This window comes from Panthera tigris, chromosome D4 (genome assembly GCF_018350195.1).
Source record: "Panthera tigris isolate Pti1 chromosome D4, P.tigris_Pti1_mat1.1, whole genome shotgun sequence".
NCBI lineage: Eukaryota > Metazoa > Chordata > Mammalia > Carnivora > Felidae > Panthera > Panthera tigris.
Genome location: NC_056672.1, coordinates 85,470,214 through 85,483,037, shown reverse-complemented (window position 1 = coordinate 85,483,037; position 12,824 = coordinate 85,470,214). Strand labels below are relative to the sequence as shown.

General features: G+C 55.7%; 1 protein-coding gene across 2 annotated transcripts in view; it reads left to right on the top strand.

Annotated features, from left to right (window-relative positions):
• Positions 1–12,824, top strand: part of NIBAN2 (niban apoptosis regulator 2) — a 53,774-nt gene that overhangs the window by 13,930 nt on the left and 27,020 nt on the right. Inside the window, exon 1 of one of the 2 annotated variants that reach the window (XM_042963718.1) lies at positions 6,566–7,138. The exons of the other annotated variant lie outside the window; for it this stretch is intronic. Within the exon in view, the coding sequence (XP_042819652.1) occupies positions 6,979–7,138 (160 nt within the window). The 5' untranslated portion in view covers positions 6,566–6,978. Of the gene's footprint in view, positions 1–6,565; positions 7,139–12,824 lie in introns of those variants that run through there. 2 annotated transcript variants of the gene reach the window in all.

Here is a 12,824-nt window from a genome sequence, read left to right as displayed (position 1 = left end):
TTCCCAACTGTATGGCCGTGCTTACCATACGGTGAGCTTTATGAGACCATGCCTGGTGCCTGGCACAGAGTAAACCCTCAGGAGAGGTTTCTGCCCTGAGGGTCCGGTGCCCCACCAAGGGGGGCTTGGCCTTTCAACTTGGAGCTTTCTCAGAGCTCCCCCTTTTATTGTTGATGTGATATAAGCAATATTTGATGATCAGAGAAAAATTAGAAAATAGAGTAATGAAGAAAATGAGGGGCACCTGGGTGGCTCAGTCGGTTAAGCGTCCAACTTCGGCTCAGGTCATGATCTCACAGGTCGTGGGTTCGAGCCCCGTGTCGGGCTCTGTGCTGACAGCTCAGAGCCTGGAGCCTGTTTCAGATTCTGTGTGTGTGTCTCTCTCTCTGCCCCTCCCCTGTTCACGCTCTGTCTCTGTCTCAAGAGTAAATAAACGTTAAAAAAAAAAATTAAAAAAAAAAAGAAAATGAAAATCACCAGTGTTCCTACCATCCAGAAATAATGACTTTCAGGCATTTCCCTGATGCATAACCAACAGTGGGTTGTGGGCATCTGCATACGGGATTCATCTACCGACCCCACCATTGTTTGAGAGCCTGCTCAGGGTTGGTCACGTGTGGGGCTGCGGGTGTGGGATGGGGAGGCAGCCTACCGCCCCGCCCCCCCCGCATAGATCCCTTTTTGGGAGGACACACCCAACATGGAACCCTAGCCAGGGCTAGGGTTGTCTAGCTAGGGTCAGGGTGTCTTTGGGAGCCAGAGAAGCAGCAGTAGCCCAGACTTGGAGAGTCAGGGAAGGCTTGTTGGAGAAGGGAATGTCTAGGTGAGGCCGAAAGGGTGCAGGAGGAGGAGAGGGTCATAGGCAAGGGGGCAGGTCTGCAAAGGCCCAAAGCAGAGAGCACGGGTATTTGGGGGAACCAGAGTTTCCCAGAAATTGGTGGTTTTCTGTGGTTCTTGCTGCCCTTAGGAGCGGCCCCCTTCATGCACCACACTTCAGTTGTTATTCAGAGTCCCTCTGTGGAGGGTGCTTGGGTGGCTTAGTCAGTTGGTTAAGCATCTGACTTCGGCTCAGGTCATGATTTCACAGTTTGTGAGTTCAAGCCCCATGTAGGGCTCTGCGCTGATGGTGCAGAGCCTGATTGGGATTCTCTCTCTCTGCCTCCCTCCCCCACTTGTGCTCGCTCTGTCTCTCGCTCTCTCTCAAAACTTAAAAAAAAAAAAAAAAAAAGATAAAAACTTTAAAGTCCTGTGGGGCTGGGATCTTCTTATAACGGGGGACATGGAAACAGGGTGATGTGTCCGCCCCAAGTCAGAGTCAGCAGACCCAAGCCTCCTGCCTCTCTGCGTGGTGTTCTGCCAGCCCGGAGCGGGCAGAGGAGGTTCAAGTGCAGGGCCTCCTCAGCTCTAGTTTCCCAGACCCATTTCAGGGGCTGTATCATTTAACAGAATCTGCTGGAAGAGAAAACTGAGGATCTGAGCTTAGGTGACCAGGCTCGGTTTGTGTAATGGGGGTGGTGACCTTTTCTGCTGCTGATGTGTGTGTGACCTTGGGCTGGCCTGGCCTGCTCCTGACCCAGCCCCACCTGTACTTAAAGCGCCTTACTGGGATTGGAGGGCCCCTGGCTAACTCTGCCCCCCGGGCTGGGAAGGACCTGTTCTCAGGCCTGAGCTGGCCTTTCTGGCCCTGTCTTCCTCCTGTGTCTTAAGATGCCTGGGAGACCCAAGTCGAGGTGCTCTGGTGTAATCTTGCAGGGACAAATATTTGTCCCTGGTGCTGTGTTTGGTGCCGGGGATATGTCATGAATGAGACAGACAGGGTCCCTGTCCTCATGGGGGGAAATGGGACACTAAACAGTTAATTATTAAATGAAAGGTGTGCTGATGATTAACGGGGGGCTCTGACCCAAATGGGGCAGTGACTGTCCGTGTACCTGGCAGGTGGAACTGGGACCAGTTTGATCAAGCCTGAACGGCCCGTTCCCCTGGGCCTGCCAGTGTGGTCCTGGGTTGGGAGGGAACGCTTTCTGGAGTCACAGTTGGAGGGTGCTAAGGGTCTTGAGGGTCCAGCGCAAAGGAGCCCAGCCTCTTCACTGGACAGTCAAGATGGAGAGCTGGGAGGGGTGAGGGACTTGCCCGAGGTCAGGTGGAAGTCAGGTGCCTGACCTCCAGGCCCACCACTCTTAACCCTGAATTACTGCCTGGAGCCTGTGCCTGGAGCCTGTTCATCACCTCCAGGGAAGGCAGTGAGCCTGTCCCCACTATCCCTTAAGGGACCCCCAGGGAAAGCAGGCATAGAACTTAGCTCTGTAGAGCGGAGTTTCCCATGAAGCACAGATGTGTTGGGCGGGGGCGGAGGGGGGGACACAGGCACCTGGAACGAGGAATGTGAGGCTGGCAGGGCCTCCGAGGGGATTTGTCCTCATACCTCCCCCTCTGGCCCCCTTTGGAGCCTGAGGAGACTTGCAGCTGGTGACCCAAGGGTGGGGCAGGTGCTTCGTCCTCTGCTGGCTCAGGGACAGGCCACAGGAGTCTTGTTATTTGAATAAGCTTTCCATCTTCTCTCTGCATAAAGCCTCTTCATGCTGAGGGTCCCCGGCGTTCCAGCCAAGGATTGGGTTTCCTTCTAGCCCAGCAGCGAGCACATGAGTAAATTTTCATATTGGCTCATCTTCCTCCTCCCCACCACCCCGCAGCCAGCCCCGCCCCCACCCTTGTCTCCTTTTGTCTCTCCCTCCCTGGCTTTGAGAAGGCAGGAGCCCTCCCCCTGCCCCCACCTCACTTGCGGTCAGGACCCGGGGAGGCAGCCCACGGTGTTTGTGCGTGTATACATGTGTGTGAGAGAGATGGGCGGGCAGGGGGCCTTCTGGGGCCCGAGGCAGCCTGATTTGGGCTTGGTGAAAAGGAGGTTGGCATCGGAGGGTACCGGGCTAATGAAGTGGGTGGGATTTGTATCTCTGAGTTTATTTAGCCCTTTTCCGGTAAGGTTGGGCCACAGTAACTGGTACTTAGTAGTGATTAGTTCTTATTGGAACAGCAGCTGGCACTTATCAGGCTCTTACCAACAGTCAGGCAGAGTGCCAGGCACGTCTCATGCAGTGTCTGCTTTTGTTCCCACAACTACTCATCGAGGTGTGTATTATTTTTCTCCCTGTTTTGTTTTCTTATTTTTCTTTTTTTTTAAGTTTATTTATTTATTTTGAGAGAGAGAGAGAGAGAGAGAGAAAAAATGCACATGTGTGCGTGCAAGGGAGGGGCAGAGAGAGAGGGAGAAAGAATTCCAAGCAGGCTCTACACCGTCCGCCCAGAGCCCAACAGGGGACTCAGAGTCATGAACTGTGAGATCGTGACCTGAACCGAAACCGAGAGTCAGATGCTTAACTGACTGAGCCACCCAGGTGCCCCTCTCCCTGTTTTATTGATAAAGAAACTGAGGCTTGAGAAGTCACAGTCAGTAGCAGAGCCTGTCTGGTCCCAAAGTTTGTGTTTTTACTCCTCTTCTTCCTCCTGGGACAGAATCTTCTCTCCAGCCTCCTTGTGGCCATCCGGCCTCTCCTTGCACACCTCCAGTGACAGGGAGCTGTTTACCTCTTAGGGTCACCTATCCCACACTGGTCATCTGAGATAGTCTTCCCTGGAGTTCTGTCTTTGGTGGGTCACTTGAGAACAGGTTCCAGTTGGGCTGGGGTGTGTCTGTGGCTGGGTTTCCCCAGCAGTTGTTTTCCCAGGGAATTATCCAGCTCTTTCGTTGGGGGAGAACTAAGTCTTCCCTCCTTTCCCTTAGCAGCCCCTACCTGGCCCTTCATATGCCATTCGTCACATACTGAGCAAGCCTGAGCAAACTTGATGTTGAAACCCTAGAGGTGATTTTCATTATCATTGATCTGGATGTCTTAGTCAATGCAGTAAGATAGGAAAAAAGAGAGAGAGAGACAGAGAGAGAGAGAGAGAGAGAGAGGTATAGATACAAGATACCAGGAGAGAGATACATGGTCTTGCCTTGTGGACTTCAAAGCACTTTTTCATCTAGCTTTTCCTTTAGCTTTGAACAAAAATTTTTTCTAACTTTCCTTTTATTTATTTTGCGCGCGTGCGCGAGAGAGAGCACGTGCATTGGGGGTGGGGGGGAGGGGGTTGGAGGGGCAGAGGGAGAGAGAATCTCAAGCAGGTTCCACGCCCAACGTGGAACCTGACACGGGCCCAATCCCAGGACCCTGGGATCATGATCTGAGCCAAAATCAAGAGTCGGGCACGCAACAGACTGAGCCATACAGGTGCCCCCCCGACTCCAATTTTTTTTCTTTAATTTTAAGTATCATACACCCAACGTGGGGTGCAAACTCATGACCCCGAGATCAAGAGTCGCACGCTCTTCTGACCGAGCCAGCCAGGCACCAGCTTCTCCCCCAGCTTTGTCCATCCTGTGGGGCTCCCTGTGGGAACTGGAGGCTCAGATAAGGAGTTTGCCCACCTGCAGTGCCACGGAGCGGAGGAGCTGTGGTTGGCTGAGGTTTGGCGGTGTGCGGTCTGTTGCGTAGTTGCTTTCAGAATCTGTTGCTGTTTCTGCCTCCGCTTCCCCTTTCTGATTAGTTAACTCCTGAGGGATGAGGGCCCAGAAAGATGGGACCCCAAGCATGTCACCTTCCCGTCCCTCCGAGTGGCCCCCTGAGAGACTGAGTGGCCGTTGTTCTGTTTCCCCGTTCCTGCCCCCCACTTCATGGCATGAAACTCATTGCAGAGCACTGCTGTTTGCACAGATGGGCGCACCACGGGACCCCTGAGCTTGTGAAAGACCCCAGTGCCCACCTGAACACTCATTTCCTGGCCATCAACGCTCGGGCAGATGGAACTTCTTTCCATCAGTAGGCCTCATTATTGATAACACAGGACCCCGTCTGGTCAGGCTCTGTAGATCTCCTCATTTCATCAAATCCGTATGACAACCTGGCCAGATGGGTACTGCTGGTCCTCCCATTTTACAGCTGAGGAAACTGAGGTTCTGAGAGTATCAGTCCCATGCCCACGGTCCTACAGCCCAGGAGCGGTGGAGTTAGTACTCGAAATGAGATCTGATTCCAGAACCTTGATACCGTTCTTGACATAGAAGGTATTCCTACATTTATTTGTGGAATGGATTCATGCTTTCTCGAATGTCTGAATTTGTGCATTTCCTGTGTCTTCTGCTTGGCACCCTCTCCCTGCCCAGTCCTCCTCCTCCTTTACCTACTTAGCACCTCTTCGTGTCTCAGGCGCCATTTTCTTCCGGAAGTCTTCCCTGACTCCACCGGCTAGGTTAGCGGCCTCTCATCTGGGCTCCTGTAACTTCCCGTGCTGCTCCCAACTGGGGGCTTACCATGCTCATTGTAGGTTTTGTTGATAGTCTTTCTCCCTCATTAGACAGAAGGGCTGGTCTAGTTCCTTCCTGAATGCCCACTGCCGCATGGTTGGTGAACGAGGGCAACATAAAACCTTTCTGGGCTAGCACAATGGAGCCCCCAAGACCCTCACTGGACTCTGGCTCTGCCCCCAGCGGCCATTTTGGTTGGCTCCGAGGGCCTGAATTTCATGCCGGGTCCTGTCCTCAGCTCCTGCGTCTTGTGGCCGATGGGGAGGGGCTGGGAAGTGATGCTGGCTGCCAGGTGGTCAGAGAGGAAGGGCTCAGTCAGGAAGGTCTGCCTGGGCATCTCAAGGGCTGGGCACCGAGGGGAAAGTCGGTGGTGGGTTCTCAAATGGGTGGGGTCCAGGCCAGTGTGAGGGTGCTGTGGCAGAGCGCCCCGTGTCTCCAGTCCAGACTTGGACATGTGTCGAGGAAATCAGGGCTGCTGCCCTTTGGCCTGGGGCAGTTGTGACAGGTGTCCAGGCCCCAGGTTAGAGGGCTCTAGTGGGTGTGGCGAGGATGAAAAGAAGGGAATGGAGAAGGGTGTTGCCCAGAAGTCAGCAGGGATGGGTGGGCGGGGGTGAGGAGGAGGGAGGTTTGTGTTTACAAAATCACTGTCACCGATCAGCTGCCTCTTTGCCCGTCCTGTTGACAACAGCCGCCTGAGAGAGAAGCCAGTTATCCCCAGTGCACAGAGGAGAATACCCGGGCTCAGAGGCGAGGCCACAGGACCACGGAGCTGGGCTTTGTTGGCACCTGTCTGGTTCCCAAACCAGGGCTCTCTCTGAGGGGGACAAGGAAGTTAAGCAGGGGTGTGCACAGTGTGAGGCCGCTGGTCCTGCTGGAGCATCTTGGAGCTCTGGGGGTCCTCCAGGCTGCCTTCGACTCCCCCTTTGATCCTTTTGTCATGGCTTCCTCGGCCTGGGGTATGGCCTTGGCCACGGCAGGGCTTGGTGCAGAACACCAGCCCCCGGAGGAACCCCAGGAGTGGGAGCGGTGCCCCCCACGGTAGGCGCAGTGCCGGGGACCTGCGGTGGGCCCGGGGTAGGTGTGGGTAGAGGCCAGTCCTGCCCTGGCTGGGGCCGGGGGTGGGGCCTTGACACCCTTTCTCCACCCTCCGCAGCTTGGCTCTGTGTTCTTGGGTTCTGGGCTCCCGGAACAAGCCGCCAACTGTGAGCTGTGGGTACGGTGCTGCCAGGCAGGGAGGGAGGGCCCCGGAGGAGATGAGAGGGCTTTTGTTTCCCTGTTTGTGTCAAGATGGGAATCGACTTCCTCCCACCAGGCTGCCCGGGGTATAAAGGAAAGGGCAGTCCCCGGTGGGCGGGTCTTCAGTCTGCCTTTTTTTCTTTCTGGCATTTCTCTGGGCCCCACTTCAGCCACCTGCCTCCCTCCTCAGGCCCTCCCGTACACTCTTCCCCAGCAGACCTGGGTCTCTGAGCCGTGGTTAAATATTTGCCAACTGAGAAGAGCTTTAAAGGCAGCTTTGTGAGAAATCCCACTGCCCTGTCCCAAAGCTGCCTTTGCGACGGGGAGCCCCAGGCAGCCTCTGCCCTCCTCAGCCTCCTTTTTGGGCCCGTGGCGGCCATTTGGGCACCTGAAACTGGATGGCCTTCCCTCCGGGGGTGGCCTTCCCCACTCAGCACTTGCTTATCGGGCACGCACCTGGGCCAGGCACGAGCTGGGTTCCGGGGAGACAGCGGGAACAAGGTCTCTGTCTGGGGAGTGGGGTCGAAGGAGCCTTTCGTGGCGATACAGCAGCTGTAGGTGAGAAGAGGGCCAAGGAGAAGTGGGGGCTGCGGGCACTGGACCTGTCTCGGGTTCCGAGGAGGTGATGTTCGAGCCTGAGGGGGAGGAAGAGGAGATGGCCAGGCTGAGGGGGCTTTGAGAGAATGTTCCAGGCCGGAGACCCTCAGACCAGAGCCAGTTCCCTCTCCTGGGTGCTGAATTCTGACCGCACCCCCCACCCCCCCTTCTTTCTCTTCACCCTGTTCTCACAAGGTTGCTTCTTTCCTATTCCCCAGCCTCGGTTTCCCCATCTGTCCAATCCGGAGCTCGAACTTCATCTTAGAGGGCCCTTCCCAGGTCCAGTGGCCTGTTATAAGCATATGTCACTGGTCCATTAATAAGGGGACACTCCGGGGCAGGGATTCCACTGGTGCCAAAGGTTAAGATGGCAGCCATGTATCTTTATATTGTTCACCCAGTGCTTTGTTGACAACAAAAGTCAGCATCTCCTGAGGACCCCTCATCACCGAGTGAGATTGTGTGTGGGAAACTATCACATTATGCCCATTTTACAGACAAGGAAACTGAAGCCCAGAGAGGCCGTCCTGAGCTCAGGGTTTGCTTCTTGCTTCAAGCTTGGCCCCCCTAACACCCCTGCCTCTATGAGACACCCACTTTTCTGTCCCCAAACCCGTGCCACACTGGGCGCTTGGGATACAGAAGGTAACAAGGTGCCCCTTTTGACCCGGGCAGCTGCCAGGCGAGTGGGGAATGTCCTGGCAGAGAGACCACAAATGTTTTCGAGCTCTTTCTCTGTTTCAGCACCATTCTAGGTGTTGGGACAGAGCAGTGGACAGTGGATGGCTTGGCTTCAGGTCACAATTTCCCTCTTACCTGTGTGACGTTGGACAAGTCGCTTCACCTCTCTGAGCCTCATCTACAAAATGGGTTCAAGAGTAAATCTGGGTGAGGGTTAAATAACGTTGAGGATACTTGTTAGCATATATGGGAGCTGCCTCCGTGCCTGGCAGTGGGTGAGTGCTACAGGCCTTCGTTCAGGTCCCAATTATTATTATAATTATGCACAAATGGGCAATCCCAGGAGATATTTGAGTGGGACCTTGAAGTCTGGCTAAGACTTTGTGTTTTTCTTTTTTTGGCTAAGACCTTGAACTGTGGAAACGAGGGGGGAAGGGGCTTCTGCAAGGGGGCACAGCACAGGTGAAAGCGTAGAGATGGGGGCCTGGGGTGGATAGGAAATTACCAGGGTGGGGCCTCGGGGAGGGAAATGGGGCTCAGAACCTGCCGGGTCCTGGATCTGATTCAGTGTTCTGTCTGCGGGCCACGGTGCGCCAGGCCCCGTGGCGGGTGTCAAGAATGCAATGACGGGTGAACCTCCCGTCTCCTGGGGTGTTGGAGCCCTGGAAGAGCCTCTCTGAAGCACTTTGCATGACTGTCCTTTGTGTCTCCACATCCCCGGGAGCCTGGGTTCAAGCCCCCAGTGTGGATTCAGGCTTCTCTACCTGACAGCTGGCTGACTTTGGACAAGTCACTGGGCCTCACAGCCTCCTGTTTCCTCAGTGGGGGTGGTACCTGTACCCACCTCCTGGGGTTGCTGCCAGGGCCCGGTGGCAAATGCAGTAAAGGCCCTGCAGAGTAAGCCTGGGGATCAGCCGCCAGCGTTGTGCCTTACCAGCTGTGTGACGCTGCGTAGGCTCCTTAACTGCCTGACACTTTCTTCCCTCCTCTGTCCACTGGGGTAATGACAGACCCTCCCTCCCTGGGCCATTTTGATCTCCTCCATAAAGCCCCTTGCACAGAGCTGGCATGCCATCAGGTAGTTGCCACAATCGGGCCTTGGCATGCTGCGGGCTGCTGTATTTATGGGGAGAGAATTTTCCCTTGTTCCCGGCTCCAGGAAAGGGGTGACCAGCAGAGGGTCCCTTCAGGGCAGCTGAGGCCAGCAGGGAGGGAACCTCGTGGGTGGCAGTCACCTTCCCGAGTAAGAAGGAAGGTGTTGTGCGCATCCGCTCATTTCTGGGGCCTGGCCACAGCCCTTGGGTTGGGCATAAGCCTCCCGTTCTGTGATGAGGAATCTCTGGGGTGTGTGTGGGGAGCTTTATTGCTCAGCGAGGGTGGCTCTGTGCCCCAGGGCGGCCCTGGCTCTAGATCGCGCCTCTAGCTTCTTGCTCTGAGCTTCCTACTATGCGCCAGGCCCTGTCCCAGATGTGGTGGGTACTGCCTGGGGGAGTCCGACAGGAAACAGGCCTTCACCCACTGCAAGATCAATGGGGGGCTATGGAAATAAGTGGGGGATACCCACTGGCCTGGGGGCATCCTGGGGGAGGGAGTGGTGCAGTGGGGGGCTGAGAAATGGGCACCCCCCCAGCGGAGGGGGGAGGAGTGTTCCTGACCTGGAGACCCCATGGCAAGGAAGAGAAGGCAGGAGCCTGGGGGCCTTCTAAAGAGTTTAGTCTTTGTCCCAAAGGCAGTGGGAGCCATGGAAGGTTGTTGAGCAGAGAAGGTTCAGGGTGAGAGCTGTAACACAAAGATCCCTGCGGCTATTGTAAGCAAAGGATCTGAAGGAGTCAGGAGTGGAAATGGGTAGAAATTTGGAGGCCGGGCAGACGTAGGATGGGCATTCCCATGGCTGGGGGGCAGTGACTTGTGGCACAGTCAGGGCTCAGCTGTACTGGCCTCTTGACCGTCCCCTGGTCAGCTAGGAAGTCCACCTCACCCTGATGGCCTTGCGCTGGGCCGTGGGGCATGGCTGGTGGGGGAATCCTCTCGGGCCCAGAAGTGGGGTTCCAGGGACCTGTTGCTGCTATACAGGTGCTCTGAGCAAACCCATTCTTCCGGGGGTATTTGTGGGGTGACCTTGGATCAGTCCCGTGCCCTCTCTGGCAGCTGTCTCTCTTCTGAACAAGAACTGGCTGTTGGGGTGAGGGTGCCACTCAGCTGACTTAACCCCCTCTTGGCTTCGGCTCTGCGGGGTTCTGGCTGCTAGTTCAGGCTCTTCTCACGGGCGGTCTGCCGGTCCCCCTCCTCTGCTGGCCAGTGGAGCCTGTCATTACCCCTTCTTCCTGACTTTGCCCCTGATTACAGGTCCTGAGTGGGAGCCATGTCAGCCTTTCTGACAGCGGCCACCCACAGGGCCAGTGCGGTGTGGAACCCCAGCTCCCGGAGGCTGGCAGGTGGGGGTGAGATGGATTTGCCCAAACTCTGGTTCTGTGTTAGACTCAGGCTGATCTGGGTTCCTGTCATTTACAAGCTATGTGTTTCCAGAGAAGTCACTTAACTTCTCTGAATCTCAGTGTCTTCCTCTGTAAAGTGGGGACAACACAGGAAATAACACGTGTGAACGTGTAGCACCGTGCTGGGTGTGGAGGGGTGCTGAACACTTGGCTGTTGCTAGTATTTCTTTTTTTTTTCTTTTTTTTTTTTTTTTTTTTTTTTAATTTTTTTTTTCAACGTTTTTTATTTATTTTTGGGACAGAGAGAGACAGAGCATGAACGGGGGAGGGGCAGAGAGAGAGGGAGACATAGAATCGGAAACAGGCTCCAGGCTCCGAGCCATCAGCCCAGAGCCTGACGCGGGGCTCGAACTCACGGACCGCGAGATCGTGACCTGGCTGAAGTCGGACGCTTAACCGACTGCGCCACCCAGGCGCCCCGCTAGTATTTCTTAATAGTGATAGTAGGGTGGCCAGGTAGAAGGGCCCTGGGTTGGGCACTGGGGGCCTGACGTGCTGACCCAGCTCTGTTGACATATGCTGTGCGACCCCAGGAGAGTGTCGCCACCTCTCTGGACTATAAGCTTTCCCTGCTCTCCTAGGCGGATGATGGAGATGGTGGTACTTTGGGCAGCTGTATGACATGGGGAAACTGAGTCCCTGGCTGCCTCCTCTACCTCTCCACCCTGGGCCTTCTCTCCAGGGCTCTGAGAACCAGGTAGGCAAGTTCCGGGCCTACCCTGCCCTACAGGGTGCCGCCTGCCTGGTTTCAGTCGGCAAATCTCTTTCAGCCCTGAAACCGGGACGGGCCTCGTGGGTGAGGTGTGTCCCTGGGGCCCGCTGGAGGGACCGGATGAGCCGGGAACAGATTTGGCGCATTGCCCTCAACTCGGGCCAAGCTGGGGCTGGGACCAACGTGAAGCCCCTGTGGCTGGCACGAGGCTGACGTGGTCCCGGCTGGAGATTGCCCTCTTCGTCCTGGGACCCGGCAGTCAGTGTGGAGGGGGCCCCGGGCCTGGGCTCAGATCCTGCTTCTGCTGCTCCCCAGCTGAAGGACTTGGCAGGGATCCCGGTTCTCCTCGTCTGAAATGAGACACCGCCTGCCCCAGGTTGAGTCCAGGATTGGGGGGGTGACTCAACGTGACATGTGCTGGGCTTTGGGAGGGTCACGAGAAGGCCTTCGAGGCTCTCTGGGACACCTCCACACTCCTTTTTCTCATCCTCTGCTCCGCGAACCCCTTCTCCTCTCTGAGCCTCAGTTTTGCCATCTGCACAGTGGGCTAAGTCCCCCTGTCCCCCAGAGTTGGCAGGGGACTGCGGGCCACCCTGGGGCCTCCCACATTCTTGCCCAGCCCCCGCTTTCTGAGTGCAGGAAGCAGCGTGACCCATAACGTTGTCAGTTTGGGAAATCAGAGATTAACGTTCTTCCGGTTGCCTTGGCTACTGTTGGTGCTGGGCCTGGGGCTAGGCTGCACCGGGGGTTGCTCAGCTGGGCCAGGGGTGTTTCAAGGGCCTCTCTCCAGATTAGGGGAAGCTTGGACAAGAGGAACTGTATAGGAGCCCCCGTTAACATGCCTCCTCTTTGCCAGGGTGAAATGCTTTATGCCCATTAGCTCGTTGATCTTGACCTCTTCTTTTTTTAAATGTTTTTAAATTTATTTTTGAGAGAGAGAGAGTATGAGCATGAGCAAGGGAGGGGCAGATAGAGAGGGGGACAGAGGATCTGAAGGGGCTCTGCTCTGAGAGCAGAGAGCCTGATGCGGGGTCAAACTCACAAACTCCAAGATCATGACCTAAGCCAAAGTTGGACGCTTAACCGACTGAGCCACTCAGGTGCCCCTGATCTTGATTTTCTCATAACCCCATCAGGCAGATACTGTTGTGCCATTTTGCAGAGGGGGAAACAGAGGCTCAGAGAGAGGAAGTGCCTTGAGGAAGGCCACACAGTTAGTAGGTGGCAGAGCCAGGACTTGAACCCAGAGCCCGTGTGCCCAACAGAGATGGTGCCTCGTACACAGGTAGGGTTGATGCTGAATCCTGCCCCCCACTTCCCTCCCGGTCCTTCTGTCCAGCCTGAGGGGCCTGTGGTCAGACTCAGAACTGACTCACCAGCAGCTCAGAGGAGGTGCTGAGGCCAGCATCCCGGTCAGCTCCTGGGGCCAGGGCAACACTGATTATATCATCACTGAGATTTTAGATCAGCTGAGCCAACAGGGACCTACCCACCCATTTTACAGGTGGGACAATTAAGACCCAGAGAAGATGGACAGGTAAGGATCCAGTAGGTGTGAAGTTTCCCTGCCAGCTCTGACCAGTTTGGGGCTGGAGACCCCAGGCTTCAGTCTTGGCTCTGACAGTCATCTACTTACTGTGTGACCTTGGGAAAGTCACTTTGCCTCTCTGAACCTCGGTTTCTTCATGTGTAAAATGGAGATAGTAAGGTGCACTTTGCCTGCCTCTTGGGACCAGGCAAAGACCACGAAATCAAGTTT